The sequence below is a fragment of the Hyalella azteca genome, unplaced genomic scaffold (assembly GCF_000764305.2).
Source record: "Hyalella azteca isolate HAZT.00-mixed unplaced genomic scaffold, Hazt_2.0.2 contig12479, whole genome shotgun sequence".
NCBI lineage: Eukaryota > Metazoa > Arthropoda > Malacostraca > Amphipoda > Hyalellidae > Hyalella > Hyalella azteca.
The window spans coordinates 322,827-345,430 of record NW_025942437.1 but is presented as its reverse complement, the minus strand read 5'-3'; the positions used below and the strand labels follow the sequence as shown (position 1 = coordinate 345,430).

The window sequence follows — 22,604 nt, the reverse complement described above, 5'->3', positions numbered from 1 at the left end:
TCAAATACTATAATATAATAACTGATCTTAGGAAAATAAGGTCAAAGGTTGTAGCCTTGATTGCAGTTACGATTGAAAAATAATGAAAGATAGTGGCAGCGATTTCGAGCAACAATTAAAATATTTAGGTCACTAACTTGCAGCGCGCAAGCCGCGCAGCCAGCATACTCAGTGTTAATTAATTGACACCTAATTAATTAGTCGTATAAAGTTAATTAATGGCCTTAAAAATGTAAATGTTGGTGCTGGCTCCAGTATCGATGAATTTAATCAATTCAAGCCACATAATAAATTATTTATTAAAAATCGCTACCAATTTCAGGCAGGTGATGAAGGAAACGCTTCACTGTTAGAAAAAACTGTGAAAAAACGGTCCCACCGGCGTTCTATAGTGGCCGGTCGCCCCGTGAAAATAAACTGTTTCGCCGTTTTTATCGATGTGTTACGGACTTCTAGTGTTAAATTAGAATAAAAACGGCAACACGGTGTTTCTTTTCACGTGCCGACCGGCCACTGAAACGCCGGTAATACCGTTAACGGTTAGTTTTCTAACAGTGTTGTGTTGACTCAACTGCAGTGAAAATCTCGTCACACTAACATCAATCATACTTGATTAATGATAATTAATGCCCAGGGGGACCAGAGCACAGGTGCATCATCGTGCAAGCGCATAAGCATACAGATGCTCAGGTGCAGTAGAATACACACGCACAGGTGTATTAGCGTCCACTGGATCCATCAAATTAGGTGCAGTGCTGGGTGAATCCAAGGGCGTAGTGCTGGGACCATTAAATAAAAAAACGGGGCAGCGATGGGTGAATTAAATCAATTGGTGCAGTGATGGGACCATTAAATAAAAAAACCGGGCAGTGATGGGTGAATTAAATCAATTGGTGCAGTGCTGGGACCATTCAATCAAAAAACGGGGCAGTGATGGGTGAATTAAATCAATTGGTGCAGTGCTGGGACCATTCAATCAAAAAACGGGGCAGTGATGTGTGAATTGAATCAATTGCCGCAGTGCTGGGACCATTAAATAAAAAACGGGGCAGTGATGGGTGAATCTAATCAATGGTTCCAGTGCTGACTCGTAGCCGCATTAACATACAAGTGCATTAGCGTACAGACGCCACGTAAGAAGTCCAGGTGAAGCTCTGACGCAGCGATGCGAGTGGCCCGCACGACGGTATATAATGAATATATCAGTGCGTTGTTCTCTTGTCATGCAAAACTCTCGTGATGTCGCGGTACTTCTTTGCAAACGCAAGTGTTCGAAGCAACAGTCAACAGTGTTCGATGCCTCGATCTCGTGAAGAGATCAAGGACGTTTTTACAGTCAATATAATGGGTTAAAAAATCAATAAAGTTTAATACGAATTAGGCGAGAAATAAAAGGAGTTAAACAATAAGAATGAAATTCTTAAAATTTAATAAAGCTTGAAACAAATTAAGCGATGTGTTGAATTGAGGTTACTCTACAAGGGCTACGAATGAAGGTTTTAAAGAGCGGGAGCTGCAGATCAATGATGGCAGTACGCAGTATACAGTATATTGTCGACATATAGGAGTATGACAACACTTTATTGCTGTTAATTAACATCGCTAACGTATGAGCCTTGATGCTATATAGTGCCTCGTTGATTTCAGTACACAAATACCAGTAAATCGCGCGCCTTTCACAGAATATAAAAGCCCGGGGCCATACTTTCAAAACTCGCTAAGTGAACGTAAGTACTTACGCTCTATTTTCTTGTCTATGATTGGTGGGTTTTGCTCGAAAGGCCGTCAATGATTGGCGGATGAACTTACGATCTCTTAACTTTTTTTGAAAGTATGGCCCCAGACCAACAAGGCTGGACAGAATATCAACAGTGTAAAATCGCAGGTGAAAATTCGAGGACAATATTAATGGGTCGAGGACAAGGTCGCTTTGTAATGTAATGACGGCAATTAATTATAAACTTCTTTACCGCTCGATAGCTCAGACAATAAGAGTAGGAATAGCATTAAAGAAAAGAGGTCAAATGCATTTATGGATAGACAACAGCTAGGGTATTCATATTCAAATAGAACGCCAATAAAGTGCTTCTGAACGATACATGCATGAAGCATTCATAACATTCGCTAAGAGAATGTTAATGCTGCGAACGATATTCAACACGATGAATGGCATACAGACAATGTTTCATATAACAAACTGAACGAATAACATTGCAAGAAGAGCTCAATCAAAGCGAAAAAACGTACACAAATGAAAATAGTACTAGTCACGAGAACAGAGTGTTATAGGGAAAAATAGTAAAATTATACAAGAAGTGCATTATTGACAAAGGGGCCAAAATAGAAGAAGCAGCTGAACGAAGAGGGTAGAACGAGGGTGACCACGTCGCCCAGACTCGTTCAAGAAACAATTCAATTTTGGCCGCGAAACAATTTTGTAAGAAACAATTCAATTTTGGCGGCGAAACAATTTTGTAAGAAACAATTCAATTTTGGCCGCGAAACAATTTTGTAAGAAACAATTCAATTTTGGCCGCGAAACAATTTTGAAAGAAACAATTCAATTTTGGCCGCGAAACAATTATGTTAGAAACAATTCAATTTTGGCGGCGCCCCTTCGTCCGCGAGATGATGAGGCGTGCATTTGTTAAACACATTTTTTTGTCACATTTGTTGAACGCAGGGTAGCGTTTAACACATGCTTAGCGATGCGTTATACGCATAAGGGGCCATACTTTCAAAGTGCATGAACGTATATAAGTACTTACGCTCTATTTTCTTGTCTATGATTGGTGGATTTTGCTTGAAAGGCCGTCAACGATTGGCTGATGAACTTGTGATATATTAACTTTTTTTGAAATTATAGGCCCAGATATGCAAGGAAATCGGAGACCAAATCAACTGCACAGCGGTGGTGTATCCAAGCCTTGCAAGGCCATCCACAGGCCAGGATAGCAAGGACATATCGATAACAAACTCAGCTGCATGCGGGAAGACTTTGGGTGAAATTGCATACCGTTAGAACACAAGGAAGTGATCATATATTTATACGTTGTAAATTATCTTATTTCATTGACTAAAAAGAAACCTGAGAAAATTAGCAGGGCTATTAGTCAAGTTCACACAACAAATTTTGCATTCAGGTAACGAATATTTAACAATATCTTTCCTCATTGCATGATATCTCGTCTGAATGAGAGTCGAATGCCCGCCTTCATTCGTGAAAATAGGAATATGTCCATAAAGTTCAGGAGTTGCACAGAACGGGCTAGGGCGAAAATTCTTTATGTACGTGCATTACATTACAGAATATTAGGTTCTGGTGGTTACAGGCATTGCGTTTTTCAGTGACGATTGAATATTAGAAAAAACAGCAAAAATAGATCACAATATTGATTAAATTGAACACAATAATTCGTATACACGTGTCACACAACGTCGTCTAAAACTGACATCAGAGTACAGGTGCAGATAGAAATATTCATGACCTGGCCTGGCCCACAATGGGGCAGACATGTGAAGAATGACAGGAATGACGGAGTATTCGAGACGTGAGAGTGCAGGGGAATGAGTGGTATGTGGTTATGATCGGGGAACGCAGTTCCCCGAACAAGGTTCAGGTCGCGTGTCCTCACATCGCCAGCCAGACATTATTATTGAAATGTTCACTATTATTACCTATTGAACCATATGTAAGAAACTTTCATTGGCCGCCAGACATTATTATTGCGATGTTATTCCCTATTATTACCAATTGAACTATATGTAAGAAACTTTCATCGGCAGCCAGACATTATTATTGCAAGGTTATTCACTATTATTACTAATTAAGTATATGTAAGAAACTTACATCAGCAGCTAGACATTAATATTGAGAGGTCATTCGCTATTATTATCAATTGGCGCGTAAGAAAAATACGTCCAATGGATGACCAATAGCGTACTACTTAAATCAAAACGGCCACAATCAAGATAAATAAAAATTATTTGAAAAATAACTTAATGACGACGTAATGGAAATGCTTCCTACAAAGAAGCAAAACAGCTCCATAACACGCATCGCATGAACAACACACTATAACACGCATCGCATGAACAACACACCATAACACGCAGCAGATAAACACCACACAATAATCCGAAGCGCGTAAACAACACACCATAACACGTCTTATTTGTAACACCGTTCGACTCAGGGCCAAATAAAAAAAACTAATAGCATTTTTTGCAGAAAAACTAGAAAAATCAGAGCAGACATAACAACGAAGAGAAAACTCTCGAGTCAAGCGTCGTCGAATCCAAGCGCACGAGCGACGTTGCGGAGACGCGCTCATCCACTGAGACCAAAGCATCAAACGAAAAACAAAAATTAAAGCAAAAAAAATCTTAGTCGATGAAAAAAAGGTCATGGGAGTTGCGCGACACTAACAAAAAACTTCACTGAAGGGCCAGAAAAAAATTGTGCAGTAAATCATGCATGGGAAAGCGAAACAAAGTAATAATTCCTGTGTGACTAACAACCAAAAACTGCACACGAAGCAAAACAAAATCGTCAAGGCTGAACGATGCTGCAAGCTGGGCAGAGGCAGGAGACTCGATCATGGACTATGACTCATGGACAGTCATGGTCGCTATGTGACAAAGAGTTTTCACGCATACAAAAATGTTTATTTAGCAAGCAAAATAAGGTTATTCCACTTGTAAAATATGGTTATTCCGCATGCAAAATAGGTTTAAATTATCGTAGTGAGTGTTGCACTCCCGCATAAAAAAAGGTCTATTTAGCAAGCAAAATATGGTTATTCCGCATGCAAATTAGGTTTAGATTATCGTACTGAGTGTAGCACTCCCGCATACAGAAAAGGCCTATTAACCAAGCAAAATATGGTTATTCCGCATGCAAAATAGGTTTAAATTATCGTACTGAGTGTTGCACTCCCGCATACAAAAAAGGTCTATTTAAAAAGCAAAATATGGTTATTCCGCATGCAAATTAGGTTTAAATTATTGTACTGAGTGTTGCACTTCAGTTATCTTAGAAATACGTGGCTAACAGACGAAGCCAGAAAGAAGAGCTAGTAAAACCTGTGATAACAAAAGTAGTCGACTTTTCTAAGTCCATTTTCTGAAACGCGGGCATCCGAACATCACGTTATGCATCATGAATACTGCAAGGGCGCGCAGGTCGAACTTGCGCAGGCGCTCTACTGCCTGCTTCACCGCCGAATATGAGTGCAGATGTGGCGGCACAGTGCGTTTAATTTAGCTCAAATAACAGAGCAGATGTGGCGGCACAGTGCGTTCAATTTCAACCAAATAACAGAGCAGATGTGGCGGCACAATGCGTTAAATTTTGCCCAAATAACAGTGCAGATGTGGCGGCACTCCTCCGTATATTAGTGCATAACAATATAGATAAAACAGCTATATATGTGCTCTACTGCTGCAGGAATGCAGATGTGGCGGCACTCCTCCGTATATTAGTGCATAACAATATAGATAAAACAGCTATATATGTGCTCTACTGCTGCAGGAATGCAGATGTGGCGGCACTCCTCCGTATATTAGTGCATAACATTATAGATAAAACAGCTATAAATATGCTCTACTGCTGCAGGAGTGCAGATGTGGCGGCACTCTACGCCTTATCGCTGCATAGCAGGTCAGATGTCACGGCTTATCGCTGTCGCAGGATGTGTGTCGAGGCTGTGCAGCTTAGCACGTGTCACATGCATACAGCTGCATTCTTACCAGCGGCATGTGTATATACAGCAGTTGATAAGGCCACACAACATAATGAACCATCAACAAAATTTTTGAGTCGACTACGTCACGCAACTTCACAACATTTCATCGCAGCTAAAAAAATCTGAGTACAGATTAAATGGCCGCACAATTCATAAACCATCAACAAAATTTTTGAGTCGACTACGTCACGCAACTTCACACAATTTCACACCAGCTATATATACAAAAATCTGAGTACAGATTAAATGCCCGAATACAACATTGTGCCGTGCATTGTACAACGAAAAAAAACTTGTGAGCGGAAGATCCTCCCTCTGCACTGCAGGTAAGTTCTGCTGAACTCCAGTTTGTTTGGCTCATTATATCGACCTCGTATATGCAGTATAAATGTATAATATGCTTTACCGCACAAAAGCTTACTAGAACACAGCAGCTGCGAGGGAACTCGTACCGTATACGGATTGCTGCAGAGCAGAGGTCAAATCATGCAATTTCACGTTATAAGATGCGCGTCACGAACAGGAATTAAGGGTATCACTTCATGATTGTTAATACAGGCATCAGATGACATCAATTAATGGTTCAGATATTACAGAACAATTGATACTACGAGCAACACACGGAAATAATCCTGCAGACATTACACGCAATTAATGCAACAGACACCATTAGCCAATTGATGCCACAGCATCACAGAACAGCAATCAATACAGCAGACATAAGACGATGTTGCAATTGCAGATGACGATCCCTGTAACAATTGATGATACAGGCATCGCCCGAAAGCTATAGGTCCTGCCAGCATCCCACAATTGATAGTACAGGCATTACAAATCTGCCATCATGGCTGTGGTGTAAATTCTGGTTCAAATATAGCACGAGTGTGAGGTTGATTTGACATCTGTATAGGAGAGTGAATGGTAATAATCGGAAATGTTTTTTGTTAAATAATTATCGGTCGCGGAGGTTGATCATCATTGTTCACCGCTCAGCAATTAGTGGATCAAAGCTCGACAGAATGGGGCTGAGGTATTAAAATCCTTTTTATCCTTAATAGCGTTACTAACGTAGCAGTCATAGGCCACTCTGGGGCACCTCATCACAAATACGGCGTGTATAAGTACATAAATACGGCGTATAAATTCACAAATACGGCGTATATCTTCACACGTAGTTTCTCCTGTAAATTTTGGTATACGGTGTATGCTGCACACATAAAGCTTGTAGCAGTTGCCAATGACATCGTCCGCATGTTTGTGCCAGAAACGAAGCTTGGTAACATATTTTGAGATACGCATCAGTTCCGTTATCAACATCTGTCGTCAGAGATTGCCATATACACCGCAGTGTAAGCGATGCCAGTTTTCACCCACAGTACTCAATATCAACAGCACCGCGGTAGCAGGATAAAACATCCGCGTTGGAAGAACCGTATTGAGGACAAACGCAATGATATTCCTACCAAAATTGTTAGATTGGTTGAAGGCTATAATTTAAGTGGAAATACTTACCGTTAACGACCATCAAGTCTCAGCTTAAACGGCAAAAATCTTACATTTTCGAGAAATTTTTATAAAACCATATATCCCAGTAAAATTATTATATACCGATAATTTCAACTAAAAAGAGCCGAGAAGGTAAAGCTCGAGGCCAGCAGAGAAGTTGTTTGGAATGCAGCAATACATTGGCTACAATATCTCTGTTAGCAGCATTTTTATTATTGAGAGTTGGAGTGAATAAATTTTAGAATAGAGTTGAGGTTAAGGTCAAATTTTGTAGAATTTCAGATTCGGCGTCGGGTGGTGAACTCGACAGCGTTGAGTGGAAAGCGTCCTCGCATTTATCTACTTATAAACAAGCGATGTATTAAACCATCAAGAAAACCTTCAAATTCATTAATTCCATGGATGAGAACAAATAGATGGCTGGATCTTTTTTCAACGGCAGCCTAGGAGCTTTTGTTAACAAATGTTCATGATATTAGAAATTCCCTTCATGAACAGAATTCAACACATTAATAGGGACCATTTTGTCAGCAGCAATTATGGAAGGAGTATCTGTTCAGCTTCCTGTGTGGTGGATGGCAGGGCACAGTGCTCTTCAATATTCTAGTAGTCGTATCTTCAGGACGACATTATAGAAGGCCGCGTCTAAATTAGGCTTCATAACATATATCTTCATTGACGCCCGTGGTGACATTAGCAACCAGTCTATCTGCATTAATAACAAAGAACGAGCACGAAAAAAGCAAACAAATGCATGGATCTCAGAACACTTCAAGGCTGAAATCAAATAACCCGATGACTACACGAGGTTGAAAATATTTATTTTACGAGTTGAGAATAACCGTGCACAACAGCTGGGCATGCTCATGGTTTTTATAGGTGGATTACAGTAAAGATAATAGTTTGAGATCATTGCTTAAGGCCGCACCTCAGTGAATCTAAACAACAACCAGTGCATGGTAGCACAGATGAGGCGCAGATCAATGATTTTACTGCAACTCATCGCTGCATGCACAACATATTACGTCATGATCGAAGTATGCGCAAAATATTACGTCACTATCGAAGAAAGGAAATGACGACATGAACGCAAGCACAATAGAAGCAGTAACGAAACATCTCATGATAGAAGTTATTGCTTTAGTTCAGGTGTGTAGAAATTCTATCGACATGATAATATTAGAATCGAAGCAGAATGGATTAATATGGAAAATGAATCTCTTGTCTACACGGTGAATGCGAATCGACAGACGATTTTTTTTGCAAAATTATCTTCGTCGAGTATTTTATGTCACAGCTTCTATGTCACTAGATTCTATAGAAGAAACGGCACAAAATTTCATACAATATACTTTCCATGTTCAGCATTTCGATTTTTTTTGCGTTATAAATGCCACAAATTTGCTAGCATGGATGCACCGGAATACAATGCAATTTCTATCGACAAAAACATGAGTATTTGAAGTTCGACGTCAGAATTCAACAGGAAATGCGGACACAAATGGTATTCACCACGTGACAAAATATTTGAAATAAGGAAAAGTGCTTTAGTTGGGGTCGACATGGCTTGGCGTGGCGGGGATTGGAAAGCAGATTGACTTGCTTCCTCAGCCGGAAATTGCACGGCCGGCAAATTGAACGGTTGGTTGCGCTCGTGTGCAGTGAAGACGAATTCAAGTCGTGACGCCACACTTCTTCAAGAATTACAAATTAAAATAAAAAAGTTAAGTAGTGAAAAGTAAAATAAAATATTCATGTCCTAATGCGCTTTCAGAATGTAATCGAGTTCAGAGATAGCGCAGCAAAAGTGTGAAATTAAATAAATGTGGTAGAGATGATGCTAAAGCAGAGCAACATTGAATTCAAAAGTGTTTATTTAAGGAATTTGCAATACTAATCTTAGAGCAGAAAAAGAAATAGCGTCGGAGACAACAAAAATAACAAACAAAGCCAAGTTAACAGACAAATAGTCAAAACAAAAAGGAATTGGCGTGTCTAAGGAAGGTAGGAGGACGGAAGCTGTAGCCTGTTCTCTCGAGGGCTGCTAATCCGTTTGAGGGAAGGACTCCTTAGGAGGCCGAGCGCTGAAAGGAAAATTCAAGTTCCGTAATGACTTCGACCAGGCGGAAGTTTAATGAAAACTTTCCTAAACTTGACAGGTCACAGTCTTGTCTGACTCTGGGTTACACGTTGCAATCCTCGTCTTATGGTTTACAGACAATGTAAATATTAAATCACTTTTGGACTCACATCTAAAATTGAGACCGGCTCACCAGGGGCTAGTCAAAAGAAATATAAGGGAACGGCTATTATCTCATCAATGTTATTATTATGAAAAATAAAGGAAATAAATCGCTAGATATCTATTATTATTAGCGAACTAAATAAGAGCACATTCAATAGCAAGAGTCAGGACCAATGTGAAACTTTGTCCTTCAGCTGGCAGTTTGATTGCGACAAAGCCTTTCCTTCATAACTGTCATCAAACAACATCATTAGTACTATAGGGATTTTTTTTTAATTTTTCACAAATAAATATTATTTCTCTGTGAACTATTCTTATCGAGCTGCAAATATTCCCATATACCTACACTCGGTCCGATTATAACGTTGCAAAATTATGCAGTCTGACAAAGGCTAATCCGAAAACATATACTAATTATTTAGCCTCATAGAAAATAATCCATCTAACTTTAGTTCTAGCGAGTTACAGAACCTCGGACGTCTCGGGCTCTCCACTGTAAGAACTCAATCTAGAATCTGAGGTTCAAAGTCGACGTCAAGTGATGCAAGTCGTAGCAGGTGAGAGGGGAGGGAGATGGTAGTAGCAATTGGACGTACGCATGCTTGGGGTTAAAAATAAAATTAGTTCAGGTTATAAATAGGAAGATCTTTAAAATTGGGCACGAGGAAAATTTGTTAAGGGCAGCACTTGAGGGTGGGGACGGGTATGGTGGTGACAGTGCAGTGCCAAAGCGAGCATGAGTTGACATACCGTACAGCATGAGCGTCAGCATTATGTACAGTAGCAGCACACGCATCATGCAGCACCACACGCATCATCGTCGCACGCATAAGAATCTCGAACGTCAGCATCACACGCGTCAGATTTATAGGCATAAGCACGGACAACTTGAGCACCACGCACAAAAGCATCATTGCCAAAAAATCGCATATCAGCACCACACGCCGTAAATAACAGCATCACACGCGTCAGCATCACGCGCGTCAGCATCACGCGCGCATCCTGATCGATCGTCACGAGCGCAAACGGGAAGCTAGGCCTAGCACTACGGAGGGGGGGGCAGAGGGGAGGGGGCAGAGGGGAGGGGCAGAGGGGAGGGGGAAGGAATTGTGGTTCAGGTAGTGAAGCGGACGTGAAGGGCGGAATATCAAGTGAGAAATAGAGGGTAGGGTAGAATCCAGAAACAAAAAGGAATGATGAAAGATGGTAGGAATGAGACGAGTAATTATGAAGATAGTAGACAGTAGCAGGAAGAAATAGTGATGAAACGTCCATATAGTTACAGCTCGGTATCTCTGATCCGGGCGTGTATAACAGGGCGAGTACTATATAGAGGAGCTTGCTGAAGCCGGGCGCTTGCAGAAACCAGGTGCTTGCTGAAGCCGGGATTTTGCTGAAGCCGGGACTTTGCTGAAGCCGGGACTTTGCTGAAGCCGAAATCTTGCTGAAGCTCATTTCTTGCTGACATGTGAGCTTACGATGCCGTGAGCTGGCTGAAGTTTTAGGCTTGTTGAAGACGCGAGGTTGTTCAGGCCGCGAGTTTATGAAGTCGATGGCGTACTAATGATGTCAGATAGCCGAACTTGACAGACGTGGCTTAGGAATGCATGCCCGGGGTGACTTAGGAGTGCCCGGGGTGGCTTAGGAGTGCCTGGGGTGGTTTAGGAGAGCTATAGGGTGGCTTAGGAGTGCCCGGGATGACATAGGAGTGCCCGAGGTGGCTTAAGAGTGCGCGGGGTGGCTTAGGAGTGCCTGGAGTGGCTTAGGAGCGCCCGGGGTGACTTAGAAGTGCCCGGGGGTGGCTTAGGAGTGCCCGTGGCGACTTAGGAGTGCCCGAGGTGGCCTAAAAGTGCTCGGGGTGGCTTAGTAGTGCCTGAAGTGGCTTAAGAGTGCCCAGGGTGGCTTAGGATTGTCCGAGGTGGCTTAGGAGGGCCCGAGGTGGCTTAGGAGTGCCCGGGATGACTTAGAAGTGCCCGGGGTGACTAGAAGTGTCCGAGGTGGCTTAAGAGTGTCCGAGGTGGCTTAGGAGTGTCCGAGGTGACTAGAAGTGTCCGAGGTGGCTTAGGAGTTCCCGGGGTGGCTGAGGTACTACGATGCGATAAGACATTAACAAGAACAAAGCAGCGACAACGAGAGCTGAGATAGCGGTTATCGCTGTCGATAGCAAGACCAGCCTAATTATTTAGAAAAAGCACAGCCATGACGCGGGTAACAACAGCGATCAGCAAAGTCGTAAAACACAAATAAGTTATTAAAATTAATTAATTTTGTATAATTATATTCGGGATTAACAAAAGATAAGTTCAATTGATAACTTGTCATGATAGAGTAGACCAAACAGCAAACGGCAACGTACTATATTTTACTAAAATAGACAGTAAATATGCCTTATTCAACTGTAACTAAAATTAAACGTACTGCAATACTTTCAAACGGACATTTTCCTTAATATTTTATATATTACCGAAAAGCCATTTGAAAGGACAGTGAATCCATGTGAATGCAATCCATCTGTGCCCCTACTTCAATGGGAAATAGAGACGATGGCTTGTCTACGTGAAACCAGAATGAATGAACGATCCATCACTGCAAAGATGTACATAACCACAGCATATGCACGCGTAACCACAGCATATGCACGCGTAACCACAGCATATGCACGCGTAACCACAGCATATGCACGCGTCATCACAGCATATGCACGCGTCATCACAGCATATGCACCGACGCGTAATCACAGCATAATAACAGCATATGCACTCTTAACCACAGTGTATGCAAGCATGATTACAGCATATGCACGCATATTCACAGCATATGCAAGCATAATCACAGCATATGCACGCGCATGCTTATGAGAGGAGAAATAATTCAAGATTGAACGTATAACAGAAAAAATCATAGAAAACAACACGCAGATTCGTCAGGGTATACAGGGGCAGAGAGCGCGTCTGTTGCTGCGGAAGTCGAGGCTGTCATCTCCGGGGCTGCCGCCGGTCCGGACGGAACTGCTCTGCAAACTTCGTCCGGCGAGGCATGCAAACGAGCATCTCGACTACTTTCCGGTTTTCGACACAACAAAGGAGTTTTGGCAAGCATCTAAGACGATTTCCCGTCCTTGAAGCACACAAAAAAAAGTTTTTGCAAGTGCAAGCCCCTCGGCTAATTTCCAGCTCTCGATACAACAAAGAAATTCTTGCGAACATTCAGCAATGTTCCGAGTAGCGAGCATAAAATTCCTCTATGCAACCTGATAAGCTAAGAAAAGGGTGGCGATCATGAGCAACAGAATGACATCATTACTTTTTTGTATTAATTGTGGTGATAGAAAACGAGGAATGGAACGGTGTGAGTATCTATTGGACACAAATCCATGCGACCGATTCCTTCGGCACAACCTGAAAAATTCATTCATTTGAATTTTCGTGGAGTTTTCTTTGCTTTTAAATTTCTACTGAAAAATTTGTTTGAGGTACAAGCAAAGTTTGCGATCATTTTTACGCTTACATAAAACGGACACATGAATAGTTTTACTAAAATAGTTTTTAGCAGTTGGCGGACGTGGTTCCCATCAACGACTATCACTTGAGATCAACCATGAATTTATTAATCGCTGAATTGGGTAACCGGAATTTAGTACGTTAAGTCTATTTTCATTCTAACGAAAATTTATGAAACAAAATAAAACATATAGATAAAAAGGAGACAACGTCTACTTTTTTTTTATTTAACGTCTCCGTCACCAACCAATTAACATTAAAAATGTCTTGCAAACAGTTATCGCAGCCGTAGTAAGAAAACTGTTTGAGCTGTCCAAAATAAAGGATTTTTATTTATATTTTATGTATATTTTATGTTTATTGACGATAAATTTAATTATTGTCAGTGAATTTAGAGGCTTTTTATTTATATTTTGTGTTTATTTAAGACCAAGGTAATTATTTTCAGTGAATTTAAAGGCTTTTTATTTATATTTTGTGTTTATTTAAGACCAAGGTAATTATTGTCAGTGAATTTAAAGGCTTTTTATTTATATTTTGTGTTTATTTAAGATTAAGGTAATTATTGTCAGTGAATTTAAAGGCTTTTCATTTATATTTTATGGTTATTGATGATTAAGGTAATTATTGTCAGTGAATTTAAAGGCTTTCTATTTATATTTTATGGTTATTGAAGATTAAGGTAATTATTGTCAGTGAATTTACACTGAGGTTTAGCTAGCCTGATAGAGCCAGAAACTCCAGTGATATGGCGCAGGTGTAGAACAGGTGCAGCATAAGTCGCAGGTGTATCTCAAAAAAGGCTATAACTTACTCGGCCAAACCATCACCAAAATCACCAACATCACCAGCATTATAGTACGCATACATTTCCGTCAGCATCAGCACGCACTACTACCGTGAAATTAACTTCGGGTTTGCGATACCGCGACTCACAATCGCTTCCTCTTACGAGACCAGCCGAGACCCGTACAACTTTCAAATACGAGATCATTAGTTGGCTTGAGTTGGAAGTTAACCAAGAATTTGTCTGGCCTTTTATTTGCTTTAATTCTTTGTCAACTTTCAAATACTACCAGCCGGTATTTACTAAGCTGTTGGTTTCGTGTAAGGGCACTACTGGTCACGGGAAGACCCAGTAATCATTTACATAAGGTCAGGCACAGTAAATAATGGCGGTCAACATTTCATAGAGGTACTGGCCGCCACTACTGGTCCCGTGTACAAGCACCGGCTGTGCAGCAGAGACTTGCAGTTCTACTCCCCACGCGCTGAACCATAATTAAAAAAATATATAAATTATTTTCCGGCTGTTTCGAGACCGCCTTGCCATTCTTACTACGTAAAATCAAGCTCGCTCGAACATATTGTTAAGTAAAAAGTTCAAGCAAGCTGCGACAGTAAAAAACTTGAACTAAACATATATTTCAATAAAATTTGACGGAATTTTGAAGGCAATTGGTGCATATGAAATATAAATAAAACTGGCATTATTATAAAACTGACGCAGCGCTTCTGAAATCGCAGGCAACATCAGAGACAATTCGTGACTACTCGCATGAATTTTAGTGAAGGAATTAAAATAGTGAGAACCCTAAACGATAACCGAAATTACTGATATGACATTAACGACATATTAACTTTTCTTTGAACAAGCGATTGCGCGGTGTGCGCGTAAATTCAATGTAGGCGCGAGAAATTCAGCGCACATTAATTAGAGCGAACCTCAACTACACGCAAATCTATTGTTGAATTAGCGGGATTCTTTTTTTTTAGAAATAATGGTAGGGGCAAAATAAACTTGCCCGCCGAATTATCAGTCTTATCATACACACCCAGTAATTATATATCGTTCACTCAAACTAACGAATTAAATACCCCATCAGCAGTCACATAAAAGGCTTACATATGCCCATCAAATTTGTGATAAATTAACGAATAAAAAATATTTATATCGCCGAAAATCCCACACCTGAGAGATAAGTAAGACTTAGTCCAAAAAATGAAGCACTTTTGGCCCTCGCATGCGTCGTTCTGGCCAAATTAGGCCCGGCAACAGGGCGTATCAGTGATACGTTCACTCTCTGCTCGTGCTGCGGGAAAAATATGTGTCACTATTTGGACAAAATGACGACCCATTCATTTGCCCCATCATTCACGACCTTCATCATGACGACCCATTCATTTGACCCATCATTCACGACCCAGGGCGGCGCGACTCATAATTATTAATTATTAATTATTCACCTCTGCTGTTGGTGGCGTGGTCGGCGATGCGCTGTAGGGAGTCCAGGAAGCTGCTGATGCTGCCCAGGGCTCCCCTGTAAGGTGACAAAACTCTTTTATATTCCTTGGAAATTTATAAATATACACGAAATGAAATTAATTTCTACTAAAAAATATCAAGTTATACACACGAAATGAAAATAATTCTTATCGATAAGAAAATAATAAACTTACTGGCAGATATACACAATTGTCAAAATATTCTCTTTAGCGATAATTGTCAACTTATCTTGTTAAACAAAATACTTTAATGCTGGGCACGAAATACAAAAGCAGCTCTGATCAACTCCAAATTGTCGGGCCAAACTGAGTCAAGATAACCCACACAAGGGCAAAAAATGCATCGCTATTAGGACAACGTCTCAAATTTCTCTGAGTGGATCTACACTAGGACAGGCTAATTAAAACTCAGGCGATTTTCCTTCTTTGCTTTGGTTGATCCTGGTAAAGCTTTCGATACACTGTCAGCGTCTTAATTAATGCCAGTAAACATCTATAAATTTGGCAGGAATGGCATGCTGAATTACTCCAGTGTATGCCGGAGTTTATTTGGTGCGTTGCAGTTATTGCGAGCAATATAGGACAAAATAACGAAAATGCAGTGGAATAGGAAGCATGATCTAAATGCTTCCTAAATGCAGTGGAATAGGAAGCATGATCTAAACCAAGTAACGTTTCAAATAACCAAGTAACGTTTCAAATAACCAAGTGACGTTTCAAATAACCAAGTGACGTTTCAAATAACATAGTAACGTTTCAGATAATCAAGTAAAGTTTTAAATAATCGAGTAACGTTTCAAATAATCAAGTAAAGTTTTAAATAATTAAGTAACGTTGCAAATAATCAAGTAACGTTTCAAATAATCAGGTAACGAAATAATGTTTCCTTTTCCAGTAATGACAAATAAGTCAATTATTTTACGTGATACATCACAAAATATCTTGCTTATTTTAGCACACAGAAGTCGAGGTGTAAGCGCATATAAATAAACTGTTCCCACGATAAAGCACGGCTTTGTTTAGAAACAAAGCAGTGTCCGTGGCAGCAACACGAGACTCTCACACTTTCAGCACAACGAGAGCAACACATGCGACACACTTTCGGTGCACTTGCAAGACGAAACAACGAATGACAAGCTCGAATAATCTTATATTTGTCACTGTTTGTGAGTGTTGGAGAACTGACACTGGAAATAAACATGCATGCTCTATGATATTTTTCGTGTCGGTATATTACACCTTACCGGTAATACAATTTTATAGAATTATGACAGTGGAATCACGAGATATTGAAGTGAAAGACAGCAGAATAATCTTATATTTGTCACTGTTTGTGAGTGTTGGAGAACTGACACTAGAAATAAACGTGCATGCTTTATAATATTTTTCGTGTTAGTATATTGCCTTACCAGTAATACAATTTTTATATTGTGACGGTGGAATCACGAGACATTGAAGGGCGAGGAAGGATTTGGATTATGAAAAACTTGTTATTTTTACCATGGTATGTATGGTAACTTTTATTGAAATGAAAAAAATTAACATTCATTCAAATTTCAAACTGGGAGTAAAATGTTCAAGATGAACGTGTTTTGGAGCGGGTCGTACTCTAATTAACGCACTCTAATTAAAATTGATTGACTGGGTTCGGGATGATGATTGCGGGATTCGGGATTGCAGTATCTTCGGTGCAGTTGCAAGAATTCTCTATCTCGCGCAACGCCACGCTAACTTACTAGCTAAGAATAAAGCATTGTAAATTTCTGTTTAAAATCGTGTAATTGTAAATACGATTGTTAATTCACCCCCATGAATCATACTAATATTTTAAGATTTATCTATTGTCCTTTTGGGCGAAAATTGGTACTGGAGCATTCTAGGCATATATAATTGGAAGAGGGCATTTCATTTATACTAATATTGCCTTAGCATACTTCGACAATTAATATGAATGAACTGACAAGCCCCAAAACAAGTTCGTACCGACACTTATCACATTACCCAAATAAGGCGATATCATTTATTAATGTGCTTGAAGTGATCACATCAACAGCCAGGATTTCATTGACACTGAAGGATAGTTAGGATACTTGAGTCAGTAATGGTGAGGCGGACTCGTTAGGTTTAGGCCTACGTTGCGCCACACGACAACAATAGCGTCATTGTGACACTAACGCTCCAAGACTTCGCACAAACATGTGCTTAGCAAGCACAAACTTCATGTGGGGCATAAGTCCACAGGCTGCTTATTCACAGGATCTTAATTAGCGGTCGTGTGTGTTCATCTTTATTTTACTTAAAACAAAAATAGCGAAATTTCATATCACTTCTTCCTTAGTTTCCTTAGTATTTGTACGGGACGTAGCAGTCCCAGGCCACGATGCATCGCTGCCTCTTCGTCTATGTACACAAATAAATGATGGTTCGGTATGGGCCTATACTTTAAAAAAGTTAAGATATCGTAAGTTCATCAGCCAATCATAGACGGCCTTTCAAGCAAAATCCACCAATCATAGACAAGAAAATAGAGCGTCAGTACTTACGCTCACTTAGCGAGTTTTGAAAGTATGGCCCCTGCTCCCAAACTGAAATGAATCTTCTTTGGTTGTTTATTTTCGCATCCAAGATGCCACCCAGAACTATACTGGGCGAGAACATGCCAACTTTGAAGGATAAATCACACGCGTTCTGCATGCACTAACTTCCAGAGCGTAGCTCATGAATAATCAGAGGATAAACCACCAAGCCAGATACATAGCATGCATATGCATGATATTATAATAGCTCATGCAGTGTGAATACAAGGTGCCACGGGAATGAATACAAAAGAAAGTATGCGTTTATTTACAATGCAATACTATATAGATATGCTAATAACTGCTTTAATTATATACCTATAACGCATTTAGTGGCAGCTCATGCAGCTCGGAAATTTCCCACGCAGCTTCTTATACAGCCATAAATACGACCGGAACTTAATCCGGGACTCACGCAGCTTCGTGTTCTAAGATTGCCGGAAAGCTAATCTCATATTTACCAACATTAGGCAAGCACTCGAGTGTTTACCACCCAAGACTCATTAGCGGCAGGGGCTTACTTCCCAAACTTCCAGTTTTGGCGACAATTCTTAATTAGCACTCGATTCCGAAAAGGTAGGCTTTGAATCATAATAAGTCATAAGGTGTTGTTGGCATTATGAATCTAAATTAAAATTTGACAAATGACTGTTGTAATCACAACAATTGGTTTCTAGATTAGGATAATCCAATGTTTTCTAGCTAAAAAATACGGGGAACATAAACAAAGAGTAAACAGAGCGCGACGATGTTATAACCGGCAACCACAATGAGGCAAAGCTAGGTCTATCCCCACAGTGAATCGAAGGTAGGTAGGTTACAAGCGTCAGAGCCCACTTTTGTGTCTTCTAGACGCATGGATCACAATGCCGAGAACAGGCACAATAAGTCGTCTTAGGTATGGGAAGCTGCCACTATAGTCAGTCGCCTAAATCTTCCTTTTTGCCGCATCAGAACACGACGCGGGACCATATTAGCCTTGGACGCTGACGCCGTGTAAAAAAAAAACATTACGACGTTAATAACGAGGCCAGCGAGTGCCATGTGACACTATTTTTAGCGCATTTTCTCATTTATGGGAAAATGCGCTATTGTGCTGGTCATGTCCGTCTGTCTGCCCGTCTGTCTGTCCGTGACTTCACGTTTTCCTCGACGAGAAAATGCGCTCTCTGTCATTCACTGCAGTGAGTACTGAGTTATATTTTTTCCAAGAGGTGGCTATAATATCAGGGTTACGCAGAGAAAATTATCAAGATGGCAATGGCAAACGTGACACGTCATTAACAACAGAATAAAAGTAATTTCCTGGAGCCGAAAATTGGTTTTATTTCGAATTTGAATCATTTTTATATGCATTTCCAGACTAGATTTGATCGAAATAAGAACAAAAATGATCTGGTATTCTCAAGTTGGAAACAGGAAATTATTAACCGGTCAGATGATTGCTGAAATCAAAAATGGCCAAGAAACAGGAAAATAAGAAAATATATATATTAAACAATCTAACAATCTATGACATTCCTGTTAAATAGCTACAGCTACATAAAAAAAATAACTCAGTACTCACTGCAGTGAGTGACAGAGAAAGCCTTTTCTCGTCGACGAAAACGTGAAGTCACGGACGGACAGACAGACAGACAGACGGACGGACGGACGGACATGACGAGCACAATAGCGCTTTTCTTCCATAAAGGAGAAAATGCGCTAAAAATACTTCTGGATGAAGTTTATCATCAACATTTAAGAGGAATGAATTTCAGTAATGTTTGTCCAGTGCCGGTTCTCTGGACAGCGAGGGCCATGTCCAGGTTCTTGTCCCGAGTGTGCAGCAAAGCGAGCGCAATATTTGCGTACAATGCGCAGCTGTGACGACAATCATCAGGCCGAAACTCATGCGCAGCCGCGACCGTACAGCAGCAAGCACGATGCTTCTCTGCCATCAGGAGTGGTGGCAAGCAAGGGAGTGGTGCGAGTGATAGTGGCAAGCAAGGGAGTGGTGCGAGTGGTGGTGGCAAGCAAGGGAGTGGTGCGAGTTTTGGTGGCAAGCAGGGGAGTGGTTCGAGTGGTGGTGGCAAGCAGGGGAGTGGTGCGAGTGGTGGTGGCAAGCAGGGGAGTGGTGCGAGTGGTGGTGGCAAGCAGGGGAGTGGTGCGAGTGGTGGTGGCAAGCAGAGGAGTGGTATGAGTGACGGTGGCGGTCCGGGAGTGATATAAATGATTGTTTCGAACATTATAATCTGGAAAGTAATGAGATGGCCAACAAAATAATCATGCAGGTAATGGAGTAATGGCAAATAAGAGAATATGGACGTATTGATTTGAAGGTACCTATATAAATATTGTGGATGATGAAATAATGGCAAGTAGGAAAACGTCACGAGTGTAGCACTGATGCAAAGATTTGTGCAATTGCTAGTTTCATGAATAAGATGAGTTGGAAAAGAAGACACTCTGAGCCATGTCTCCTAGCTGCACTAGGGTATTTGCAGGTTATAGCAATTTTACCATAATATATAAGGCTTCGAAAATTTCATACTTGGCAGCACCTAAAGTTTGTACTTCATCCATACACATTTCTTTTCGCACACAAAACCTGTTCAGAAATGGACAGAAAATTGTAATTAAATCTGGCTTCACTTAATATATTTCTGTGGAAAAAATAAAGGGCATTTCATATTTCACTCTGTTGCACTAATTAAAGTCAGTGACACTTGGACCATGAACTCCAACTAAAAGAAATAGAAAATAAGTTCCTGACGTGACATAACCTTGCACCCACGCACCGCTCAGAATATCGATCACACTCTCCAACACAACGAAGCCTCGTGTAATTTATCACGTCCGAGTCCAACCAACACAATGGGATACCATGGCGAAACGATCATTTTTGGTCTATAAACTGCCATAGAATAAAGTTACATAACTACTTCACGCTATAACAACCACACAGTAATCTCCCGGAGAACACAACTCTGTCATACGCACCGATACTTGTTGAAACTTAGAAGTGTATAGCGATAGCCACAGAAACGGAAATATTGGTTATGATTGGGTTTGCGTTTCAGCGGTTTCATCTTCCGACTCGGGACAAAAAATTATAACTTTGCGTCCGATGAGGACGAAAGAAAACCTTGGAGTACTGACAGTAATAAAGCCGACACCTCATAGATGGTCAAGGCTCTTGAAGGTAGTGACCGCAAGAAGATCGTCCACACCGCGAAGCGAATGTCTTACCTAAACATTACAGGCTCTCGCCATGGAATTTTGGACTTCAATAATAGAAAACGGCTTAGGAGGAACCCGCGACACATCTAATCCATTTACCAAGAAATAAAACTTAACTACAAGTGGGATTGAAGAACTTTTCAAATATTGAGACAAGCAATGAAAGAAAATGATGAAAGAAATTAAATATCAAAAAATTCCACATGCAACTGAATCAGCATTCTGTTGGCGTAGAAAACACATTTCACTAAGTGAAAAAAAACTGTGAAGATAAGATTGCTTTGATACGAATTGCGATGATCATGCAAGCTAATTGAAGGATGAGATAAAGATAACTCGAAAAATGGGAGATATGAATACAGATAAGAGCCTCAACATACACATTAAGGCTGCTTTGAATTTAATCATTTTTTAACGTTAATAGAAGAAAAAAGTAAACCAATAGTAATTTCTTGGGTACTTTTTTTGGAACTTCGCAATTTTCTGAATAACAATATAATAGTCTCTCAATTGACAACGTAAACTAGAAGACATTGCGCGATCGCGCAATGTCTCTCAATTGAAAACTTTAAGACATCGCGTCATTTTTGTAATATTGAACACTAGATCACAAGAAGATTAAGTTCGCTTAATACTACTGGCATTCTTTATCACGTTCATGAAATAATCAACAAGCACAATTAAGTTCTGTATCACTACCATTTGCGTACGGTTCCCTGGCAACGGCATCGATCTTATGGTTACTGACTGATCCATCGAATACGACACAATACCAATGCACGTATGTATTTCAAAAACAAGCGACGAATGAACCTTTTGATGAAGTGTCCTTTAGAACCGCATCGTCTGATACGTTATTGGGTTACATTAGTACATCAAGTATTAGAATCACTTGTTTGCTTGAATCGCAAGTTAACCAGGAATCTAAAAGTAAAGAAAATACCACAAAAATTCGCCATATCTTTATAAGAGAAAACGTTTCGGAGTCCAGCTCCATCGTCAGTTCATAACACAAAATTCTGTTCAGAAAAACTTCAGTCCTAGAAACACAAATAAATCAATTAGCTGACAATTCACTAATTCGATAAACCTTACAAAAAATCCCACATGAGGCATAAGCATAAAGTTAATTCTAGCGAGCGAGTTTTCACGCAAAGGAACAATTTTGCTCAGGCTTGTATCAGTTAAAATGCTTTAAATGCAACAACACTTCAAGTCAAACTATGTTAAATAAATAAAATAACAAAAATCTAACTATTTCAAATAAATAAAACAACAAAAATCAAACTATGTGAAATGTTAAACGGCCTCAAGCGTATTACAAATGTTCGTCCACGCTTGTTAAAAAAAAGATGCGCACAGATGCGAGACCGGCGATGTGATCCACAGGCAACTCGAACCCAAACTAAAAATTGTATTTACGAGGGGTTTTTCCTCCAAAATTAAAGCACGAAAATATTAAACTGTATTAACTACATAAATCAGGAAGTCAAGATGGATGAAAAACCAAGTCGGAAATCCA

At 40.2% G+C, this 22,604-nt stretch overlaps 1 protein-coding gene across 1 annotated transcript in view; it reads right to left on the bottom strand.

The window, feature by feature from the left end:
• LOC108678333 overlaps window positions 1-22,604 on the bottom strand; it is a 79,110-nt gene that overhangs the window by 53,253 nt on the left and 3,253 nt on the right. Inside the window, exon 3 of the mRNA XM_018166713.2 lies at window positions 15,246-15,319. Coding sequence (XP_018022202.1) covers window positions 15,246-15,319 — 74 coding nt within the window. The remainder of the gene's footprint in view (window positions 1-15,245; window positions 15,320-22,604) is intronic.